Here is a 24,399-nt window from a genome sequence, read left to right on the forward strand (position 1 = left end):
ATCACTTCCGACAGGTGTTACAAACATTGCGGGATCAAAGGTTGTATGCCAAATTTTCCAAATGTGAATTTTGCTAACTTCAGTGGCTTTTCTAGGCCACATCGTGTCCGATGAAGGTATAAAAGTTGATGATTGGAAGATCGAGGCCGTTAAGAACTGGCCCCTACCAACAACCGCTTCAGAAGTATGAAGTTTCTTGGGTCTTGCTGGGTATTATCGAAAATTTGTAGAGGGATTTTCTTCTATAGCAGCTCCCTTTACAAAATTAACTTAGAAAGGGGGCCAAGTTTCAATGGTCAGAAGCATGTGAACGGAGTTTCCAGAAATTGAAAGATAAGTTGACATCCGCTCCTATTCTCACCCTTCCAGAAGGCACCGAGGGTTACACTATATCTTTGTGATGCGTCACGCACAGTTCTGGGGTGTGTACTGATGCAAAATGGTAAAGTGATCGCTTATGCCTCTCGACAGTTACGAAAACATGAGCAAAATTATCCAACCCATGATCTGGAATTAGCCGCGGTGATTCACGCTCTGAAGATATGGCGGCATTACTTATATGGAGTCCATGTTGATATCTATACAGACCATAAAAGCCTTCAATATATATTCAAACAAAAGGAACTAAATTTGAGGCAACGAAGGTGGCTCGAATTGCTCAAGGACTACGACGCTAAGATATTGTACCACCCTGGCAAAGCTAATGCTGTTGTTGATGCTTTAAGTCGCTAGTCAATGGGTAGCCTATTGTATGTGCCAGCGGAAAAGTTGGAAATGACTAGAGAATTTTATCGCTTAGCAAATCTGGGAGTTTGCCTGCTAGATTCAGAAGACACTAGGATTTCTTTACAGAATATATCCCAATCGACTCTTGCCTCGGATGTAAAGACTCAATAGAATGAAGATCCAGTTTTAGCTAATATTAAGGAAGGAGTGCAACAAAATCGGATCTCAGCCTTTGAACTAGATTCAAATGGAATTCTTAAATATCGAGGCCGTTTGTGCGTTCCAAATGCAACTGGGCTTCAAGGCAGGATCATGTCAGAATTTCATTATTCCCGGTATTCAATCCATCCCAGATCCACGAAGATGTATCATGATCTCAAGGGCTTTTATTGGTGGAATGGTATGAAAAAGGATATTGCTAACTTCGTAGCTCAATGCCCCACTTGCCAATAGGTAAAGATCGAACATCAGAAACCCACTAGCTTATTACAAGAAATAGAGATCTCAGCGTGGAAGTGGAAAGTAATTAATATGGATTTCATTATGGGATTGCCCCGTTCTCGTCGCAAATTCGATTCTATTTTGGTGATCATTGATAGGTTAACTAAATCAGCCCATTTCTTGCCAGTAAGAACCACCTATGCTGCTGAAGAAGAACCACCTATCTTTGCTGAAGACTATGCTAAATTGTATCTTAAGGAGATCATGCGTCTTCACGCCATTCCTGTATCCATTATTTCTGACAGAGGCGCTCAGTTTACGGCAACGTTTTGGAAATCTTTTCAGGAAAGCCTTGGGACTAGAGTAAACCTTAGTACGGCTTTCCATCCGCAGTCAGACGGGCAAGCTGAGCGGACCATTCAGACTTTGGAAGATATGTTACGAGCCAGTGTACTAGATTTCCAAGGAAGTTGGTATGACCATTTGCATCTGATAGAGTTTGCTTATAACAATAGCTATCATGCCAGTACCAAATGGCTCCGTATGAGGCTTTATATGGCAGGAAGTGTAGGTCTCCTGCCGGATGGTTTGAAGTCGGAGAAGCAAATGTATCCGGGCCAGACCTTGTTCATCAGGCCATTGAAAAGGTAAAGCTTATTCAGGAATAGTTACGCACAGCTCAGAGTCACCAGAAATCTTATGCGGATGCACAACGATGAGAATTGAAGTTTCAGGTAGGTGCTTGGGTATTTCTGAAAATATCACCTATGAAGAGCGTGATATGATTTGGTAAGAAGGGGAAGCTCAATCCCCAACATATCAGACCTTATAGGATCGTCCGAAAAGTAGGCCAGGTAGTTTATGAATTGGAGTTACCATCAGAACTACAAGCAGTTCATCCAGTTTTTCATGTATCCATGCTGAGAAAATGTATTGGAGATCCCTCCAGAATCATACCTGTTGACGATATACAAGTTACAAAAAATCTGACATACGAGGAAGAACCAATTGCTATTCTCGATCGACAAGTCCGCAGACTCAGAAACAAAGATGTGCCTTCAGTGAAGGTTCTATGGAGGAGTAAAGATAGGGAAGAGATGACGTGGGAAGCTGAAGCAGAAATGAAGTTCGAGTATCCCTATTTATTCCCTGCCACAAATGATACTATTCCGGAGGAATTCTTGCAAGATTCTGCTTTACCCGCAATTCACTTACAAGGTAAAAGTCATATTTAACCCCTTGAGAGTCAATGTGATTATTCTAATTACTGCATGTTTATGTGTCATTGAGCACGGTAGACATATAAATTGGAGTTTGTGGTAGACAGAAAATTAGCAGTGCTCCCATTTGCAAAAGATACTTTACTAAAGTTCCATAAAAATTTGAAATGTATGATTATACCTTAAGTATTCCAACATTTGAGGACGAATGTTTTTAAAGGGGGGAGAATGTTACACCCTGTAGTTTTGTACGTTGAAATTTGTAGGTGTTGGCTGTTTTAAGTATGGATTACCTCCAAGGATACATGAGATTAGATGCGCTTATCCTATGTTTATGAGAGTTTAAGTTCATATAATAAGCTGCGGAAGGATTGGAGGGCAAGTGAATCAAGAAATTAAGTTTGTTGGATTTTTGGAGAAAATATGAGGGGCAATTTCAGCCCTACTTGAGGAAGGAATATCTTATAATATATGAGGAGTTTTGAAGTGAAACAAAAGCTTAAATTGAAGTTCGGGAAGTCTAGTTTCCAACGCAACAAACCGTGTGTCGATCCGACATCGGAATAGAGAATTATGAGCATTTTAAGACGGACTGCCAGTGCAGGGCTTAACCCTGCGGGAACACGCCAAAGGGTGGCGCGAACGTGCAGAGTAGCACTGGCCAACTCTGCGCAAACAAGCCCAAGGGCAGCACGAACGCGCAGAAGGATTTTAAAGTCGGTGCCAACTGACTCTAATCCGCTATAAAAGGGTTAAAAACCCCATTTTTCCCCATAATAATCTCCTAAAATATTCTGGAAAGTTCAGTAACATATGAGAGCTCATATACAACACAAAAGTGAGGATTTTGAATAATTTCGAGTGACAGAGTATTAATCAAGGTCCGGGTAATGTATAGCCGTGATTATAGTTTCGTCTTGTGTTGGAGTTGGCTTGGTTTCAAAGTGAATATTGAAGATTTTCCTATTCTAATAAAGGTTCGGGTGAAGGGCAGGCACCGAAGTAAAGGATCCCTTAAGAAGTATCTTGACGAATAAGGTATGTAAGGTGTTCGTTTCTCTCTCTTTCCTTAGCACGAATCCAACTAGAGCATGAATATGAACGTTCCATAATAAAATCACTCTATTCGTATGTCATGTGGCTCAAATATTAATGTCTTAGTTATTTGATTGATTCTTGGTATATTATCATGTTATCATCGTTAAGTTATTTCTTTGGATTCGACACGAATTCCATAATATAAATTGGAGGCTACCGACCTTACGTCACTCCGATAAAGTTGTAGCTTTCATATGAACTTTCATGCATACTATTTATATTATGTATATCTAACATATTATATTTATGGATCGGGTCATACGTTCCTCGGCACTAACATATTATATTTATGGATAGGGCCGTACGTTCCTCGGCACTAACATATTATACTTATGGATCAGACCATACCTTCCTCGGCACTAACATATGACATATATATGGATCAGGCCGTACGCTCCTCGGCACTAACATATATGGATCGGGCTGCACGTTCCGCAGCACTAACACTTATATGATATATATATATATATGTGTGTGTGTGTGTGTGTGTGTGTGCGCGCGCGCGCGCGCACGCGCGCGCTCTTACTTGCACATGATTTTTTTAAGATTCATGCATTGCATATTGTATGTTCTCAGCTAACAGTTTACCTCTACTCTCTTTATATTTCCGTCCTACCTATGTTATTGCTTCCAGCCTTACATACTCAGTACTTTTATCCGTACTGACGTCCTATTGCACGGGACGCTGCATTTCGTGCTGCAGGCTCCGACAGAGTTATTGAAGAGCATCCGCAGTAGGACTTCCAGCTTCAGCGGTGTCAGCAAGTGCCGCTACTCCGGACTTGCTACCTTTTGGTACTTTTAAGTTAATGTAATATCTGTTTATATGTACATTGTTAGAGGCTCATAGACATAGTGGGGTATGTATATATTGTGCATGGTCACGTTAGCCTTGTTTGGTCTGTGCTACTCTCCTGTTAGCCTTGCTGGCTTTATGATACTCGTGATGTTGTGGCGACCTTGTCGGTTCACATATGTACAAATGAGTTGGATTACCGGATATTTCTATGTTGGGCCTTTTCTGCGTGCAGGTGTTCTTTGAGTTATGGTATGTGATGTTCAAAGTATCTGTTAAGTCAGGTGATTTCTGGCCTACGGGGCGGAGCCCGTCATACTCCTCGTCGGGGTGTGACACGTATTAACTTAAAACACCCTCGTAAAATAATATTTGTATGGAATAAAATTCGCAATTCGTAGTTTTAAAAATACGAGCTTTAGAATGAGCCCGATATTGGCATAGTTCTGGATAATACTTTAAAATGTGGAAAAGAATGCGGCCAAAATAAGCTGTAATTCGTACGTTATTTTAATTTAGCAATTTTCCCGAATTAGACGGAGCGGGATACGCATTTTCTCTTTGAATTACACTTATACGAGTAAATAGCCCGTATTTTCTTAAATTCGTCAGTTTTCACAATCTTAAACAATTAAACGTCAATTTCACAATTTAACCAATTATATGTCAATTTCACAACTTAAACAATTTGAAAGTCAGTTTTCACAACTTTCTCGGAATTTCAGACTTTTAAAATTTCGAAAGCGTATCCTTATTCCATCTTGGCTCGGGAACTTTGAGAATTAAAATACGTGTATTATGAGGTGAAAATTAGGTGTCAACATTTGTTGAAGTAGCTTTGTCCATTATTATGGGAGTACCTATAGGTCCTAGAATCTTGCATAAGGCATCTCATTCATAGTATAGTGCCAAGGAAACTGTGGAAGATTAATCTGAACTGGAGCTAAGGTCGTTTCCTCTTCAAGTTCGGATTTAGTAGTCCATTTTTGGATTTTCATACTGTTATTTCCCCCAAAGGTGATAAAGTCTTTTGAATAAATAGTGTTAAAATCCTATTCATTCTCTACATCTATGAAGACAATTTTAAGGTCCTTTACCCCAATTTTTCACAGAACCTTTTAGGGGAATAAGTTTCGCAAAATCACTTCTGATCTTAACAATTGAGGGAAGTTTTAGAGAATTTACCAACTATTGTCCATTTACAGGTAGTTGCTAGCATATTATGTTCTTCCTCTGAGAAGACCACCATATGTTTCCCTTTCACTATTTTATGATGGTTAGGAGGGAGCTTGAATTTTCCTTTGTTGAGAGAGTGATTGCTGAGATTTAGAGCTCTTTCATAGATTGGAGCTTCTTCTTCCATAATCAGGTCTCCAATTTTGGGTCCACTTGCTGAGGTTGCGCAATTGGAGCTTTCCGGGACCATCCTTGAATCTGGGGGGATCTAGGGGTTTTTGAAAGGGGGGGGGGGGGAAGGGGGGAGGGGGGGGGGGGGGGGCTGTTCCAAAGAGATTGATGATTAAACTCATAGCGCGGTGGTGTTATGGAGGTAAGAGTACCAGAGTCGACTAGTGTTACTAGTCGTTACCGGTAGAGAGGTAGTCGTTAAGGGCGGAGGATTAGAGGTTGTATGGGCGGTTTACATGATTATGTATGTCATACTTCAGTGCGTTGCAGAGAAAGCAATGAGTGTATTCAGATTCTGAGAGTCAAACAATTATTCTATTGTAATTTTATATATATATATATATATATATATATTGATATTGATATTGAATTGTTAATTTTGTAATTTAATTATAATATTTTATTACATTGTTTCCAAGTATGTAAATTCTCACTATTAGAAAACAAGAAATTAGCGACAGAAAAAATTCTCTAGTGAAACAGCAAAAATCGCATGCTAATCCCATTTAGCTACGGATTAGCGACGGATTACTTCGATTTATTTGAACTTTTTTTGGTCATATAGGTTCCGCTGTTCCGGACTTTCCATGTGTCAATATATACGTTATATTAGTATAGCTTTTGTCCCTTTTGTATCCCACAGGATTTTATGTGTAACACGTACTACATATATGAATTGCTTAATTATATAGCGATCTCATTAAGGGTCTGTTTGGAAAGCCACCTGGTAATTGGAATTGGTGTAATTACTACCCTAGTAATTACACAGTATTATAATTACAATGACGCATTTGTTTGTCATAATGTAATTACGGTATAATTACAAGCGTCTTGTTTGGTTGCACAAGTGTAATTACACGGTTAGTTTAATTTAAAAATAAAACTTAACTATAAAAAATTTAAAATTAATATTTAAAAATATGTGTCTTTATAAATGATATTAAATTAGCTATTTAATAACACAGTGTTTCTTGAAAATATGTTAATTAATAATCATATATTTGTAACTAATATTGTAAAAAATAGTTGATATATAATTTCAAATTAATAATATTTTTATTTTAATTGATTATAAAACTTAAAAGCATACTTTTTTTTGTGAAAACATCATGGGATTTGATGTTTAAAAAAAAAAAGAATATTTATAAATATAATGCCACAATATTATTCAAATGTTTAACAAAAATTCTATCAATTATAAGTAAAAAATAAACAACAAGCAATGTGAAATAAAAAGTCAATAGTACTAAAGCAAAAAAATTAAAGTCGAAAATATAACTTAAATTCAAAAGAATCCAAAAGAATTTTTTTAACATAATACTCTTATGCCAAATTTCAACATTACATAAGTAAGTTCCAACGTAACATAAGTAAATACTCTTATAATTCAAAAGAAAGGAAAATATAAGTCTATAACCACATTCACAACAAAATTCTACTTTAATAACGTCACTCATTGTATGCCAAGTTTGTTAATGACTCATGCTTTCTAATATTAAGAGATGTAGTTTCCAAAATTAGAATAATAATAATACTGTTATGCTAAATGAATAAAATAAATAAAATAAAAAAGACGAGCAATTACATGGAACCACAAGAAGTAAAGGTTGGGAATGAGAAGAAAGGAAATGAAATATAAATAATATAAAAAGAAAAATATATTTATAAAAATAATTAATAAGTAAAAATAAAAAATTAATTAATTAATAGAAATAAAAAAATAAATTAGAAAAGCAAAGAAAAATAAATTAGAAAAGCAAAGAAATTAAAAAAAATAATAATATAAATTTAAAAAATTAAAAAAGAAAAGAAATAAAATAAAATAAAAAAGAAATAAATTAAAAAGCAACTCTGTAATTACAGGGTGTAATTACACCTAATTCTCCCCCCCCCCCCTTGAGAATTGGAGAGTGTAATTACACGCTGTCAATTACACCCAATTCCCACCTAACTGTGTAATTACATGGTCAAACAAACAGGCCAAACTGTGTAATTACACCGAATTACATCCAATTCCAATTACCTGGGTGGCTTTCCAAACAGGGCCTAAATCTATGTTTTTTTTTTTTTTTTTTTTTTTTTTTGGAAGAAAAGAGGCTGGTCTGAATGGGCAGTAGAGCATATGTTATTCAGTTTCAATACCTTCCACTTTGTCTAGAATCAACAGAGGAGAGGTGCCAACTTACAGGGTGGCTCGACCATAAGGCTAATAAAGCAATCGCTTCCATTTTTTTCTTAAGATGTATTTTATATATATAACAGTTGCCTCCGCCGAAAGAATTTTTCAAAATTAAAATTGATGAAATCTTATCTAAGATTAAGAATGTCTCAAGATAGATTGAATGGATTAGCTATATTATCAATTGAAAAGGGATTGTTAGAACAAATCGATTATAAAACAGTAATTAACGACTTCACATCTAAAAAAGCTCAAAAAGTAGACTTTAACTAAAAACATATATGACGATCTTTCCTTTAAAAAGGAAAAGGGCCTCTCTCTCTCTCTCTCTAAAGTTTGGCTTTAGGCCCCCCAATGTTGTTGAGACGGCCCTGCCAACTTATTAGCATTCATATCTATTAGCACCACTTATAAGTTTCGAGATTATATTTATAACGCATAATTAAGCAATTTTTCTATTTTTAGCTTTTAATTACAATATATAGGAATTTATTATCATTTATTGGAGAAATGAACTATTAACTAATCGTGTTTTGTCTTCTGTTGTTTTCATTTTCTTGACCGACAATAGTAATAATAATGTGGCACATGCATATGTTCATAACGTGAAATCACGACAGATAGTGAGAAGTCTCTTTCTTTTATCCTCTAGTTAATTAAACATTACATAGAATTTTTATCAGTTAAGTGTTATACTTAATGGTGGTGATTGCATCGCCAAAATCAGTCTACATATATAACATGTATATTTTTCTATATTAACTTTTGCATAAGTTATTACTATTACTATTAATACCTATTACTATTATTATATATGTGATATTTGAATCTTGACCAATGTTCTTGGCTTGAAAAATAATTGAATAAGTACATATCTCAACAATGTCATTGACAGTTACATTATGAGCATATATATATACGAATGCTTGAACGCCTCATCAGTGGGGGTAATAAGTTAGCCAATTCATGCACTATCTACATGAAAAATATTTCAGGTATTTCTAGAAAGGCATTTTGTGATGCTGATTGAGCGGGTTGTCCATTGACTTGGAAATCTGACAACAATGTTCACTATATTATATGAGGATTCACTGATTTAATGGCACTCTAAGAAGCAAAGAATTGTATCTCATTCATGGCCGGCCAGAGGATGAAGCAAGTAAAGCAAGGGGTTTAGGCCTCAAATTTTTGGGGCCCAATTTTTTTTTTGTTTTTTTGGCTGGTTTCTTATACAACGTATGGTATTTGTATTAGCCCCTCCAAATAATTTGAATTCGCGCATGTAAAAACGTTACTTCCTTCCTCGCAAAAATTTTTCTATTCTGAGGCTCAAACTCAAGACCTTAATGGAGGATGAGGCCAAATTCTACAATTTCTATCTGAAGAGACACTACCCTCAGACGTACCTTAATTCCTATCAACATCTTCATACTCAAATAAAGCATAATATAATAATTGGGAACGCAGAAAAAGAAAAAAGAAAAAGAGCATAATAATTGAAATGCAAACGATTTAAGTCGATAGCTCAAATAAAATAAACAATGGAAATTCAAAAGTACATGTCTACTAAGTCACTCATATATGATAAGTTGGTATTTTACCAACTATCTCTTCTTTGTGCTTAGATTTTTGTTTTGTTTGATTGAAAAAATAGTGCATCTATTGTGGTTTACTTCAACTTTACAGGTTTATGTGATTGAGAAGTGATATGGAAAAAACCAAGTGTAAAACAAGTAAAAAAGAAGCCAAATTGAAGAAAATGAGAAACTGGCTAGAAGTGCAAAAAGTGACTAAAAATGCAGATCTGAAAATCTGAAGGTTATTTTGTCGTTTTTATTGGAAATTTTTTGAAACTATAAAAGCAACACATGGGAGATTTTATTGTTATCTTTGGCCAATTTTCCAAGTTAGGGAGCAAGGATTCAACAACCAAGCCTTTGGCATTGTAGATTAGGAGCAAGTTAATGAGAATTTCTTACTCCTCTCTTTAATTCCTTTCATTGTAATGAAATATTTGACTTTAGTTGATGTGTTTTCATTTAGATATTGTATTTAGAGATAAAACAATATTAGGGTTTTCATTATTATCTTGTTGCTTCGTATTAATTGAATATTTGCTAGTTTATGAAATGAGTCTTTGTTTATCTAATTAATCTTGTATTTTTATTGCTCTGAAGGGAGTGATCAACCCTAGGACATTTCCTTTCGCCTTAGTTAAACTCGAGAGAGGAAATTAAGGTTGGGTTACATTAATTAGCGCGATTTGAGGCTTTATACCTCATCCAATAGGTTTAACCTATAGTGATTAACGGTTATTAGCCTGATTTGATAAAACTAGCTAAGATAACCCTGCTAAATAGTCCATAGATATTAGTGGGTAATTAATTTCAAGGCTAATTGCTTGACTTATGGTTAACTAGTGAATTTGATCGCGCTTTGCACGGTATAATAATAAATTTAGAATGAATTTTTTATAAATTAAGTGGGGATAAAATGATAATTTTTTTTGCTTATCCCCGAGACATTTTTTACTAACAATAGAGTTAATTAAAAAAAAAAAAAAAAAGGAGTTCTCACACATAGGTATTACCATCAATTCATACACAAATGTCATTCATTCATGAAAGAAAGTCATTATTATATAAAAAACTGGAGATTCAATAAGCAATATGAAAGTATTTTTAGATGTTAATTAAATTACATACACATTTAAAGAAATTGCGAATAATCTAGCTCCGATGCCCTTGTTATTATTATATATAAACATTTCAAAGTCAATAACTAAAACTCATGGAGGAAGATCCTAATTTTTCAAGAACGTCCATAATAATTCTTGAATAAATTAAATTTTAATAATCTCCAATGGCTATAATTTTCATCGGGAAAAATAAAATGCTAGATTTGAAGGATAATCCGTTTAGACAAATATACATCGTTTTCCAAAGAATGAAACTAATGGAGCATAAATAATATATCTTACATCAACTAACATAACCAGCAACTAAACCTGTTTACTTGCCTAAAATTTTCAACTAATAAATACAAAAGAAATGATGAATAAGTTTCAGTGTCATGCTATTGCACACTCAACGTTAAAGTAACAAACATGTAGTTTTACTTTTGCTATAAGAAGAAGATAGAACCATCAAAGAATATGGTGCAGTGGATGGGATTGCTCCTCCCTTAACCAAACATTTCAGGTTCGAGCTCTGTGTATATATAGAAAAATCCTTGGTAGGGAGACCGGATACAATCAGGCAACCGGATAGGAAACCCAAAAAAAAAGAGAAAAAAAAAAAAGAAGATAGAAAGTTATTTGCAAAAAAATCTATAAAAGTCCTCCCGCTTAAATTTTTTTAGTATTATCCACCTGCAAGTAATTTTTTCCAACACATGCACATCAGTATTAAAGAAGTAAACGGTATTATCTCAAATTCCCTGAATTCATAAATATAGAGCTCAATATTATTATAGAAATGTTAAAGTCTCTAGCCGCACAAGAAATAAAAATTTCAAGGCTGTCAACAAAAACATACTTCCAAAATCAAAAGTATCAAACTATAATAAAACTTAAAAAAAAAAAAAAGCAATCTTTAATGATACTATCTATAAATCTCTCACATATAGTTCTTGAATACAAGGGAACATCAAGAGTTTAATGAGTGAAAAGAAACGATTATAAGAAAAATAAATCATGGTTAATGATCAATTTTATTTTTCTATTAATATTCTATTATTTTGCACAAGCTACAACAATTGACCATAATTCACAATAAGAAATCATTCAATGGTTCTCTTCTTTCAAACAATGCATCATCTAAAATATTATTTTATACACAAAAACTCTACTGCTTGAAAATTCAGGAAGAAATAAGAAAGGAAAAATAAAAACAAAAACCGAGGAGAAATAAGAAACAAATTGCTCTTCTCAAAAAGTTATGGTTGATGCATCAATTATCACTAAGCTGCAAAAAGTAGGAAGTCAAGCTGCAAAAAGAAAAATCTGAAGTCAATAAAACGTGAAAATTGTTATAAACAAAAAAGGGTAAAGGATTATCACAAACTAACAGAAAGCCTAACAAAGATCCAAAGCCCAATTGATATTACAATTATAAACATTTGTAGTTGACAGAGAGGAGAAGCAAGTAACTACTCCGGCACCAAAATACCTTTTGTTTACGGGGAATGAATATTTAATTGTTGAATGGAATTGGAAAGGTCATAACTCATAATCATAAGACAAACAAATAAATGATACGATTTTTTTTTTCAATGCAAATAAATGGGGAAAACCCAAAAATATGTAGGACGTGAAGAGAAGATTAAAAGCATAGTCATTATTACATATTAATTTCAGTTTTAAAAAATATTTATGGAGGAAAGAGACTTTTAATTTTTAAAATATTTAATATAAGCTAAACTTATAGGATAGAGGAGGAAAAAAATCCAAAAAAAGGAGAAAAAAAGATAAATGCTAATGGAAGTAATAGAAAGGTGCCATATAGGATTGTCTATGTCTAGCTTTATATTATAGATAGATATAGATTAGTGATTGATAATTATTTGCAATGGATCATTTCTTGATATAATTCATTTCCCTGAGAAAAGGCCATAAATAGTCCCTTATCTATGGGAGTAGATCTAAAGTGGTCCCTTAACTATATACTTACCGATTTTAGTCCTTTAACTATCCAAAAACTTATCAAATTTGGTCTCCATCTATTTTTTTATACAAACACCATACAAACTCATAAACCTTCATGAGATTAATCGTTAAACCATTCCTCAGACCTATATTTCTCTCTCCCTGCTTCTTTTTCCTCAAGTTCATTCTTTAACCTCAACTTTTTTCCTCAAGTTCTCTCTCGCGTTTTGTAACCGACGGACGTGCGGTAAAAGCCGACCCCGATCCGTCGCCTTTGTTAAAAAAATTAAAAAAAAACTGACGGTCTCACATCGATTTTTTTTTTTAAATTAAAGAATGAAATGTAGGAACTTGGAGTCAAACCCGGGTATGTTCCTTGGCATTTAAGGGCTTTACCACTAGACCACTGATATTTTTTGTTCATATACTTACATTGATCTAATTTATACTATTTTTTTCGCTTAAAAAGCGCGGACTCCGTCTCGTCGCTTTTTTATAAAAAATAAAATAAATAAAAAATCGACGGACTCCATCGGTTTATTTTAGAAAATAATATAACAAATAATTATATTTTTTCGCGCATTTTTGTGCAAAAAATAATCGACGCAGTCCGTCGGTTTTCTTAAAAAAAAAAAGATTTAAAAAAATTATTGAAAAAACATACAGAATCTGTCAGTCTTTCCGTCGGTTTTTTTCATCGGTTTTTTTCCGTCGGTTTTTACCGATTTTTTAGTAGTGTTTGAGAAGAATGGTTACAGAAATTTTGTGCCTGAGTTTGTCTTTTCAAATTTTAGAGACTCGAGAGCGACATCAGTGCCAGAATGCTCTTTTTTTTTTAATTTTTTTTTAACAAGAGGAACTTGAGGAAAAAGAAGCAGGGAGAGAGAAATATAGGTCTGAGGAATGGTTTAATGATTAATCTCACGAAGGTTTATGAGTTTGCATGCTGTTTGTATAAAAAAATAGACGGAGACCAAATTTGATAAGTTTTTGGATAGTTCAAGGACTAAAACCGGTAAGTGTATAGTTAAGGGAACATTTTAGACCTACTCCCATAGATAAGGGACTATTTATGGCCTTTTCTCTCATTTCCCTATTTTCCATATCTCTTGTTTTCCTTTTGCTTGTGAGGCAATTGATCATATTACCCACTTTCAAGTTAGTGTGTTATCTTTATTAGTGTTTGTCTTTGCTTAATTGGTGATAAATCATTTATTTTCTTAATCATCTTTATATTGTTCTTTGTGGAAGTTAACGCAACTCATAATTAGGTAGGTAAATTATATTGCGACGATCATGTACACTTTCACTTTGAAGAGTTGATTTGGACGTTATCCATATTCCAAATAGACTGCCAAGGAACACTACTAGACTCTGAATATATAAGTCTGATGTGCCATGAAATTATGACACATTATATACCGAATGCATAATATTTTCCATGTTGTTATAACGCACTTTTTATGTTATTTTTATTTTGTAGGTAAACAAGCAAAAGTGAGCAAATTAACGAGCTACGGACCGCTGAAAAGGTCTTGCCATCGCAGAAGCTTTCGGGAGATGATGAGCTTTGAAGTCCATTTTTGCAAAGACCCTTTGCAATTCACATTTTTCGGGACAAAAGCGGATTCAGAATTTAAACTCTATGGGCTCAATCTTAAGATTCTTAACATTGAACCCATTAAATTTTAAAAGTTATGAATTCAAAACTACTATTTATTTATAATTTTAATAATTTTTACACGTAAATTTATGATCCGCGTCGAAAGCTAGATACGCCTTTGTCTCAGGGCGCACCTAAGTCTTGAACAAGGAATCAAGCCAACTCAAAGACAAATATGCGAAGAACTGAAGCCATTATGCAGGGGGCATTCCTATTTTGAAGTTCCTTCTGTGGACCACACTTGAAGACCGAAGTCCCAATCTCAAGATTAAGACCAACACCCCGAACTACCCTAGGTTCAATTTGTGGACCGCAGACCTGTTGTGCGATCCACTTTGCCGTCGCAGAGTGGGGACGCTGTGGATTACTTTGGTCAAAAATTCTATGTAATAAGACCACAATTACTTTGAACACACAGAGCACTCTAGATTATATATTCGATGAGGTGAGGTTAGGAAGTTGAAAAGGGATAGTTTTCTCTTTATCAAATAGCTGAATTGTTATTAGTTTCATCTACTTCTCGGATATGCTACAAGCAATAACCTCCGTGCAAATATAGATTAATGGACAAGGGATCAGCGATCACTAAGAGAAAAATCAGTCAGCACCAATTTTATGATACGTTAAAGGAGCAACTAATGCTAAATATCGTAGATTACATCTCAGGGGGAAGAAACATATATAATTCATGCTTTTATACTACATATATTACATATATAACCAAGGAGTTTTAGGATATTACTCTTCAACAACTCTTCATTTGATTGATAAAGCATCCCATGTTTGAGTCTTACTCAATGATTACTTATTTCTTTGACTTTTTGCCCTTCCATGGTATGACCTGCTTGAAACCCTCGTATATTGAAGCCTGTATATATTCGACATGAATTAATTTTTAAAATACCAAGAAGGCAGAGAAAAACTGAACAACGCCTGGTACAAATTCAGCACATGTTACTTAACTGCACTTGAACATGGAATTCAAAGGATTGGAGTTCTGATTTGCTAATGAAGCAATAAAGGAAAGCATAATGATCAAAACCAAGGATAGCACAATAATAATAATTTATGGAAGTACTAGAAATGTTTTTACGGTATTGTTGTATGTTAGCAGAGTTGAGAAAACGGAACGTCCCTAGAGCTATAGTTTAACCGTAAGAGCGTAACAGGTGATGTGTGGGTCAGAAATACATCACGGATTGAATACTACCACATGTTTCTTATGTCCCAAACTATTTGCCACATTTCGCTTTTCTAGATTCAATTTGACAAATCTTCGGAGCTAAATTATACTCCCTTTGTTTTAATTTATGTGAACCTATTACTATTTGGAGAGTCTACGAGGTGGTACTTTGATCACGTTTTCCTTCCATTATTTCTAAATTATTTGAATTATAAATTATCATGACTTATAGTAATTTTTATGTAGTTTCTAAATATAAAATTTTTATTTTTACAAACTTGAAAAATCTATATCAAAATTTACTGTCAAAGTTATAAAGTTTGACCCTCATACTCCGAAAAGATTCACATAAATTGAAACGGAGGGAGTATTAGATTAATTCAATATTTTAAAATAAAAATTTAGATATCCTGGAAAAATTATAAGAAAAATATTATAAGTTGCAAATCTTCTCATATCATCAATTTAGTAGAAAAATACATAAAATGTTGTCAAAATTCATGTAATTTGTCTCGCGAGATGCGAAACATGACAAGCATTTCAAAATGAAGGAAGTATATACAAAAACCTGGTATCTAAGTGGAAAAGAATAAAGAGACAGCTCCATTATTCAATGAGGGCTGTTTGGTACACGGAATTATAAGGTGGAATATTTCAGGATTAAGATTTGGATAAAATTTATACTTTGTTTGGTTAATCGTCAACCTAATACAGTATAAATTTTATCCTATTCTTAATCGTAAATATCCCATCAAATTTGGGATTATTTTATCCATATCTCAGGTGGCCGCATAAATTAGTCTCAGAATTATAAATCCATAATTTAGTCTGCCAACCAAACAACCCTTGAATGTTAAACCATGCATCACGAGTCCGCAACTTAATTGACCCAAAAACTAAGCAAGGGAACCAAAATACCCACTAAAAAAAAAAGTTACGTTACTACCTTTTGCGCAGGAAATTCATGCGCATTAAGGGGTTAATTATTTACAACACTATGCTCGCTTGTGACCGCTTTATATAACACACTTATATTGCGCAAAATATGACATAACTTTTATATAACTCATTCGATTAAAAAAACTCACATTTTAAAAATGTTTAATTCAGGATGCTTCATTAAAATAAAAATACATCATTTATTACAAGAAAATACTTAAGATTCATAATTCAAGACAATTCGAATACATCAAGAAAAATTAAAATACATTCATAAAATCATGAGGTTCTTCAACCACGAGAGGCTCTTGCACTACGAGAGGTTCTTGCACCACCACGGCCCCGTAGGTTACACAAACGCGTATCACGGACAAACACCTTACACGTCGAGCACCTTCGAGAGTATGTCCTATCCGGAACATCCATTTAATTGGAAATCCGAGTTCGTGCGTTAACACACAATTTACGGATATACTCCTTGTTAGCAATCATTGAAAATGACTCATTCGGGCAATAAGCCTGAGTGCCAAGTGGGTAGAAACCACCGGCATACGCTTTAAGATTACTTTTGACACTGTATTCCGATGCCACATAATTTAATACCCTTTTTCCAATTGCCTCGAAACACTTGATGGCATGAGAACACGACATGTGATATGATTGACACTCACCACAACTACACGTTCTCGACATCTCATAGATAGTATGAATGTTGCCTCCCCTACCTTGCTAATAACCTGTCCTAACTTCAAACACATATTCAGCATAATTATACTCTACCATCTTGTGTAGCTCACATTTTTCCAGGATTTGGCATCCATTTTCCACCATCTGCTAATATGGTTTTGGTCTATCTTGTTCTAGCTATAAACTGCTTCACAACTTGCTTGTAAGTCATTCTCATCATTGCAGTAAGTGGTAGCCCCCGTGCAGATTTTAACAAACCATTGAATGATTTCGAGTTGTTTGTTGTTAGCACCCCCCATCTACTGCTTTCATCCGCAAGTAATGTCCATTTGTCAACGTAGATTTTCTTCAACCAATCATATGCTTCCGGCTTCACTGCCTTGATCATCTCCATCCGCGCAAGAAACTTTTTTTCTTTATGCTCTATTGCAGCCGCCCACATCAATTTGTTTAGTGTCTTTGTTTTTAAGGGCCGTTTGAAAATTTTCCTTTATGTGCCTTAAACAAAAGCGATGGTAAGCAAAAGAAGGCTGCCACCCTGCCAAATTAAGCATACTGTTCAATATGTCGATCAGATAGCACGCATATGCCCATATGATCCTTAATAACAAATTGCCTCAAATGTGTCAAAAACATCCCATCTATCTCGTTGCTCTTGTTAGCGGCAATGGCGAAAGCAAGAGGGAAGATCAACCCATTGGTATCCATTCCTATTGCAATCAATAGCTTCCCGTCATATATCCGGTACAAATACGTGCCATCTATGGATATGACTGGCCGGCAATGAGCAAAACCATCAATGCATGGTTTGGATGTCCAAAACACAAAATTAAAAATATTACCGGCCACACAAGGTTGGGTGTCGAGCTTTCACTCCACAACAGTACCAGGATTGAATTTATATAGAGTTGCCATATACCTCGACAACTGCTGGAAAGAGCCCTCTCATGTGCCATAAATCATCTCAAAAGCGCGCCTACACCCGAGATATCCCTTTACGATATACTCTCTTAACGCTTCTAATGCAATCTTTGATGGGGATCCTAGACCAGTTTAAACAAATAACATTTAGCAATGATAATTTAATTGATGTCAAAATTATAATGAACTTTGTCGAATAGGTTACCCTGGGGTTTCGACAACATCAACAAGTAACACTTGAGCAATCATATTTGTATCTAAATTAAAATTATCTACTCGATTCTCTTCCATATCACAAGTGTGACGTGGGTAGAATTTGTGATTATGCACATACTATCATGACTAACAATACCTCGAAGCATCCATTGACAACTTTGAGAACTTTGCCAGGCAGTTCAGTCCTCCATATCTTTCGGGTTGAATCATCAACCCTAAACTCCCCCATTTCCTTGAAGCTATAAATTTTGACGGCTTTGTAGTGCCTTTTTCAAGGTGAACTTCATCATTTATAAGATCGACCGGTTCTTTCCACAATTTTTGGTGAATTGGATCATTTTCTCTGGTGAAGACAAAGGCATCAACACGACCTTGAAGATTGTCAAGATATGGGATCACGTCAGAATGCCACTGAATTGGGCTTTTTTCCATCGGTACGTACTGGTAAAATGGGCTTCCTGCCAGTGGTTCTTCTTTGGTGTGGCCAACTTTGCATCATTTCTACTAACTATTGTTAGGAATAATGAATGATGATGCAAAAGGTCTAATTGTTGGAAGAATTTTCTCCATTGAAGCCCAATTCACTTAAAGACGTATCGATGGCAGAAAGCCCAATTCAGTGGCATTCTAACATGATTCCATATCTTAACAATCTTCAAGGTCATGCTGATGCCTTTGTCTTCAACAGAGAAGATGATTATTTTTCGCCAAAATATGGGAAAGGTTTATTGATCTTGTAAATGATAAAGTTGCCTTGCAAAATGATGTTCAAATCCTAAAAAAGCATTGCAGAAGGGTCATCAAAATTTATAGCTTCAAGGAAATGAGGAGCTTAAGGTTGATGATTCAAGCCTCGTGAAAGATATGGAGGTTGGTTTGCGGAGTACGCTAATATCGGGATTTGTCAATGGATGTTTTGGGGTATTGCTACTCATGATAGTATGTGGATAATCACAAAATTCCATCCACGTCAAACTTGTGATATGGAAGAGAATCGAGCGGATCATTTTAATTTAGATACAAACATGATTGCTCAAGTGTTACTTGTTGACATTGCCAAAACCTCAAGGTAACCTATTCGACCAAGTTCATTATAATTTTGACATCAATTATATTATCATTGCTAAATGTTGTTTGTTTAAACTTGTCTAGGATCTCCATCTAAGATTGCATTAGAAACGTTAAGAGAGTATATCGTAAAACGATAAGCAAGAGAAAGGGATATCTCGGGCGTAGGCAGAAGAGATGATTCACGGTACATGGAAGGGCTCTTTCGTCCATGGTCAAAGATATGGCAACTTACATAAAAAATCAATCCTGGTACTATTGTAGAGTGGAAGCTCGACATCCCAACTGAAATGTGCTAATATTTTCAATTTTGTGTTTTGGACATTCAAACCGGTTTTAGATAGTTTTGCTCATTGTCGGCGCTTTTATCTATATGAAAAGAATGTGTACGGGATATACGACATCAAGCTACTGATTGCAGTAAGAATAGATGCCAATGGGTCGATATTCTCTCTTGCTTTTTCCATTGCCGCTAACGAGAGCAACGAGACATGGGGGATGTTTTTGACACATTTAAGGCTATATGTTATTAAGGATCGTATGGGCATATGTGTGCTATCTAATCGACATCACTACATATTGAACAATATGCTTAATTTGGCAGGGTGGCAGCCTCTCTTTACTTACCATCGCTTTTGTTTAAGACATTTTCAAACGGCCTTCAAAACAGCACACTAAACAAATCGATGTCCCTTTGCTTACCATCGCTTTTGTTTAAAGCACATAAAGACAATTTTCAAACGGCCTTTAAAAACAGCACACTAAACAAATTGGTGGTGTCGTTGCCTTCATGGAGCATAAAGAAAAACGCTTCAACTCAGATGGAAATGATCAGGCAAGACACCGGAAGCATATAATTGATTGAAGAAAATCGATGTTGACAAATGGACATTACATGCAAAACGGACGAGTAAGAGAGAGATGCTAACAACAAACACTCGGAATCATTCAATGATTTGCTAAAATCACTTGATGCAATGTTGAGAATGACTTGAACCACAAGTTGTGGAGCGGTTTGTTGGCTAGAACAATATGCAAAGCCATATTAACTCAACGGTGGGAATGGATGCCAAATCCTCCAAAATGTTCGAGCGAATAGGAAGAAAAATGAGCTACACAAGATGATCGAGTATAACTATAACAAAACATGGAAGTCGGGACAAGTTATTACCAAGGTAGGGAGGTAACATTCACTGTTTATGAGATAACGAGAACATGTAGTTGTGATAATGGCAATCATACTGATGTTCGTGTTTCATGCCATCAATGAACTTAACAGGCAATAGAAAATGATATCAAATTTGTGGACACGGAATAAGTAGAAAAGTAATCTTAAATTTGTTTTTCACCGATACTTGGTAATCAGGTTTACTAGCTAAATGAGCCATTTTCAATGATTGCTAATAAGGATTATAAAAAGCAATTGCGTGTTAACGCACGAACTCGGATTCCCAATCAAATGGATGTTCCGAATAGGACATACTCTCGAAGGTGCTCGATGTGTAAGGAGTTTGGCCATGATAAGCGTTTGTGTAACCTACGGAGCCGTGGTGGTGCAAGTACCTCTGGTGGTGGAAGAACCTCTCGAAGTGGAAGAGCCTCTCGTGGTTGAAGAACATCATAATTTTATGAATGTATTTTAATTCTTCTTGATATATTTGAATTGTCTTGAATTATGAATCTTAAGTATTTTCTTCTTATACTGAATGATGTATTTTTTTTTAATGAAGCATCTTGAATTAGGCATTTTTAAAATGTGAGTTTTTTTAACCAAATGAGTTATATAAAAGTTCTTAACCAAAAGAGTTATATAAAAGTTATGTTATATAAATGTGTCATATTTTGCGCAATATAAGCTTGTCATATAAAACGGTCAAAAGCGAGCATAGTCTTGTCAATAATTAACCCCTATCGCGCATGAATTTCTTGCGCAAAAGGGCTTTACAGCGCCATTAACTGTTAAGAGCCTATTTGGATGGGCTTAAAAAAAGCAGCTTATAAGTTGTTTCCAACTTATAAACTGCTTTAGATAAGCTAAGCCAAATGGGCCCAATTAATTTTTTGAGCTTATTTTAAGCACAAAATGGCTTTAAGCTGACCAGCCAAACACTCAAAAAAACTGAAAACAGCTTATAAGCAACTTATAAGCCAATCCAAACGGGCTCTAAGCCTTTTTACGTAGGAATTTCCTGCGCAAAAGGTAATAATGTAACTTTTGTTTTTAATGGATATTTTAGTTCATTTACTTAATTTTTGGGTCAATTAAGTTGCGGACTCCAAATTAGTCAAAACACAGAACCTTTGATATTTCGGATATTGCTTATTACTATTGTGTTGTATGGTACATATATGAATATGCTTTGGACTGTCGCGAAAAGTGAAGTTGGCTGTAGAATTACCCCACTTGTCTTCCACTTCTACTAAGCCCAATTATTACGTTTTGTCTTAAGCCATTTGGTACACCTCATGCCTTTTGCACTAACCATGACCATTTCCATACTTCACATTCTAATTATGAGCATATATTAGTTAAACATATTAATTTCTCAGTGAAAATGTGAGAGCAATTCTCTTATATTTTATATAGAACTGAAACACTGAATAATTGTACAACTTTAATTTTCCTCCTGTAAACTATACTCCAGTATGTGAAACTGAAACTCATAAAATATGTAAACTAGAATTACATAATTAAGCAACATTCGTTTTAAGGTCTAAAGTCAAGATTTGCCAACAAGATTGAATTAGCGCACCGACAACTGCTAGTAGTTGTGGACGGTGGCATTAAGAGGATATTCGGGTAAGTAAACAAAGCTACAAATACTTTTTGACTTTTTTTTTTGGGGCCCGGGGGGGGGGGGTGGTGAGGGGTTAGATTTTTGACTTATTTATCTATATATTTGGTAAACACAAAAAATGTCTAATCATAAACAAAATTCAATCTGAAGTTCTAAGTTGTCCAATTTTTAGCTTATAATTATTTTTTATTTTATAAAAAAATTAAACCGTATTAATTCTTAATATCTTTTGTAATCCTCAAAAATGTACGTTCCAAAACATCCTCAAAAATGTTTGTTCCAAGACAAACCCTTAACTCCATTTTCATTTTATTTCACTACTTGTGTCATTATCTTTTTAAAGATTTTTTAAATTAATATATTTTGGAACTAACTTTAAGAATATTTTATCATTTCATCAAACACATTAACTATTACTTTATCCATTCCAATTTATATACCCCTTTGTTTCAATTTATGTGAATCCATTTGACTAGACACGGAGTTTAAGAAAAAAGAGAAGACTTTTAAACTTGTGGCGTTAAATGAGCCACATATATTTTGTGTGGCTATAAATCATTACATAAAGGTAATTATTTCCAAATATAAAAATTAAAGGGTCATTCTTTTTTACACGGACTAATAAACAAATATGTTCACATAAACTGAAACGGAGAGAGTATGTGTTTTACTTTTTTCTAGTATGTGCTAAAAAAATGTATCTTTTTATATTTAGTACGTTTTTTATTTTAACATTTTTATTTTGCCTTTAATGAAACTTATGTATATAGGAATGACTGATATATTTAAAATAATAAGTTAAAAAAATAGTAATTTTAGTATATTATACACCTTTATTTTTAAACTACAATATTCATAAATTTTCTTTATATTTTTAAACTTTGTGTCAAAACTAAGTTATGACATTAAAAAATTCTTCCATCACATTGAAGGGTTGGAAGGGAGAAGAAAAGGAAGGGTAGGAGGAGACTCTTTAACTACTAAGCGATATTACTAGCTAGAATACAAGCCTGAGTTATAAACCTTAAACAACTTACTATTATTAATTTCAAAATTCATATTCAAGTAGAAGGGGTGCGTGGAGCAACGGTATAGTTGTCCTTGCATGACATATAGGTCACGGGCTCGAGCCGTGAAAGCAGTTCCTAAAGTTTGCTCTAGGGTTGGCTGTCTTACATCACACCTTTTGGGGTTGTGATCCTTCTCCCGACCCTATTAACGCTACATGCTTTATGCACTAAGTTGTCCTTTATTTATATTCAAATAAATAATCATTTAGTTATAAGAAAATTTCAACTCAAAATAAGATGTGAAAAAGTAAAGACATACCAAGATGTGAGAGTGAGACCTGGCATTTCTTTTAAGTGTAGCCATTTTCACACTGGGATTATGTCCACTTTCATCACTGCCTGTTGAATCCACAGATGAACATGAAAAGACAAAACTACCCCTACCGACACCACCAGCTTCCTTCCTAATATTTCCACCAGTACCCTTACGTTTAACAAACCTCTGCCACCAATATCCTCTTGATTTACGTACTTTATTCTTATTCTTATTGTAAAGAACTAAAGTACCAAGTTGTCCTCTCTCAAGACTTGTACATTTATTATTATTGTAAGGTCCATTAAGGACAGTTGTAGGGGAGGGCATTTTGGTATTTTCCAAGTAGTAAAGTCTTGCTGGAGGTGGCTCTAAGCATTTGGGCTGATTATCATTGAAAATGGAAATAATAAGGTCAGTGCAAGGTTTAGGTTTTCCAGGTTGTGCTTCCCATTTGAAAGGAACAGAAGCTAAGGTGTTAAGTGGTGGTGTTAGTATACCTGAATGTTGAGGTGAATAATATTTAGTCATAGCTGGTGGTGCTGAAAATAGAGGAAGTTTGGGTGTGGAAGAATTACTTTGCTCTGTAGCCATGGTGTTAGTTTATTTTGTCTGAAGATGGAGAGGAGAAATAGTACCAGTAATTGTTACATGGAAGAGGAAAAATGAAGGACAATGCTTTATTTTATTTTTTTGGGTCTTGGTGGTTTGTTCACGGGAAAAAAGGTGACCCTTTTACATCAATCAATTAGGTATTCCATGAGAGAAAGTAGTGAGGTGTTTGAAGGCAGTGACGAATACTTTCTTAGGACCTCTTTGACCATGGGAATTATTCACTTTTTTGAAAGAAAAAAAATCGCTTTTTTTACTTTATGGTATTTAATCATAAAAATTTTAAATACAGCTTGTATTTTAGATTTTGAAAAATAACCAAAATTTTATTTTCACTTTTTTCATTTTCTGTTTCGGACCATTTCTTTTGTTATTCTGTTTTAAATTTTTCCCCTAAAAATTTTTATGTTACTCAATTTTACCGTAAAAGTTCATACAACTCTTTTCATTGGTCAGAGGCAATTTATGTTGCTCGGT

At 34.5% G+C, this 24,399-nt stretch overlaps 1 protein-coding gene across 2 annotated transcripts; it reads right to left on the minus strand.

Annotated features, from left to right (window-relative positions):
• Positions 1-14,776: 14,776 nt before the first annotated feature.
• LOC132053506 (uncharacterized protein At4g00950-like) lies at positions 14,777-24,074 on the minus strand. 2 transcript variants are annotated; one of them, XM_059445570.1, is made up of 2 exons: positions 23,336-24,074; positions 14,777-15,043 (listed from the first exon to the last, which is right to left on the minus strand). In XM_059445570.1, exons 1-2 carry the CDS (start codon positions 23,902-23,904, stop codon positions 14,977-14,979), a joined length of 636 nt encoding a protein of 211 aa, XP_059301553.1. In that variant the 5' UTR covers positions 23,905-24,074; the 3' UTR covers positions 14,777-14,976. The 2 variants fall into 2 exon arrangements, with proteins under 2 accessions (XP_059301553.1, XP_059301552.1); XM_059445569.1 differs by having other exon boundaries at positions 23,317-24,069.
• Positions 24,075-24,399: the final 325 nt, after the last annotated feature.

The sequence above is a fragment of the Lycium ferocissimum genome, chromosome 4, assembly GCF_029784015.1.
Source record: "Lycium ferocissimum isolate CSIRO_LF1 chromosome 4, AGI_CSIRO_Lferr_CH_V1, whole genome shotgun sequence".
NCBI classification, from domain to species: domain Eukaryota; kingdom Viridiplantae; phylum Streptophyta; class Magnoliopsida; order Solanales; family Solanaceae; genus Lycium; species Lycium ferocissimum.

Bases quoted from the DNA above. Each gene is read 5' to 3' on its own strand.
- LOC132053506 (XM_059445569.1), bottom strand. From the start codon at position 23,904: ATGGCTACAGAGCAAAGTAATTCTTCCACACCCAAACTTCCTCTATTT. The intron at 15,044-23,316 runs GTATGTCTTTAC...GAATATATACAG, and splicing joins GGTCTCACTCTCACATCTTG to GCTTCAATATACGAGGGTTT.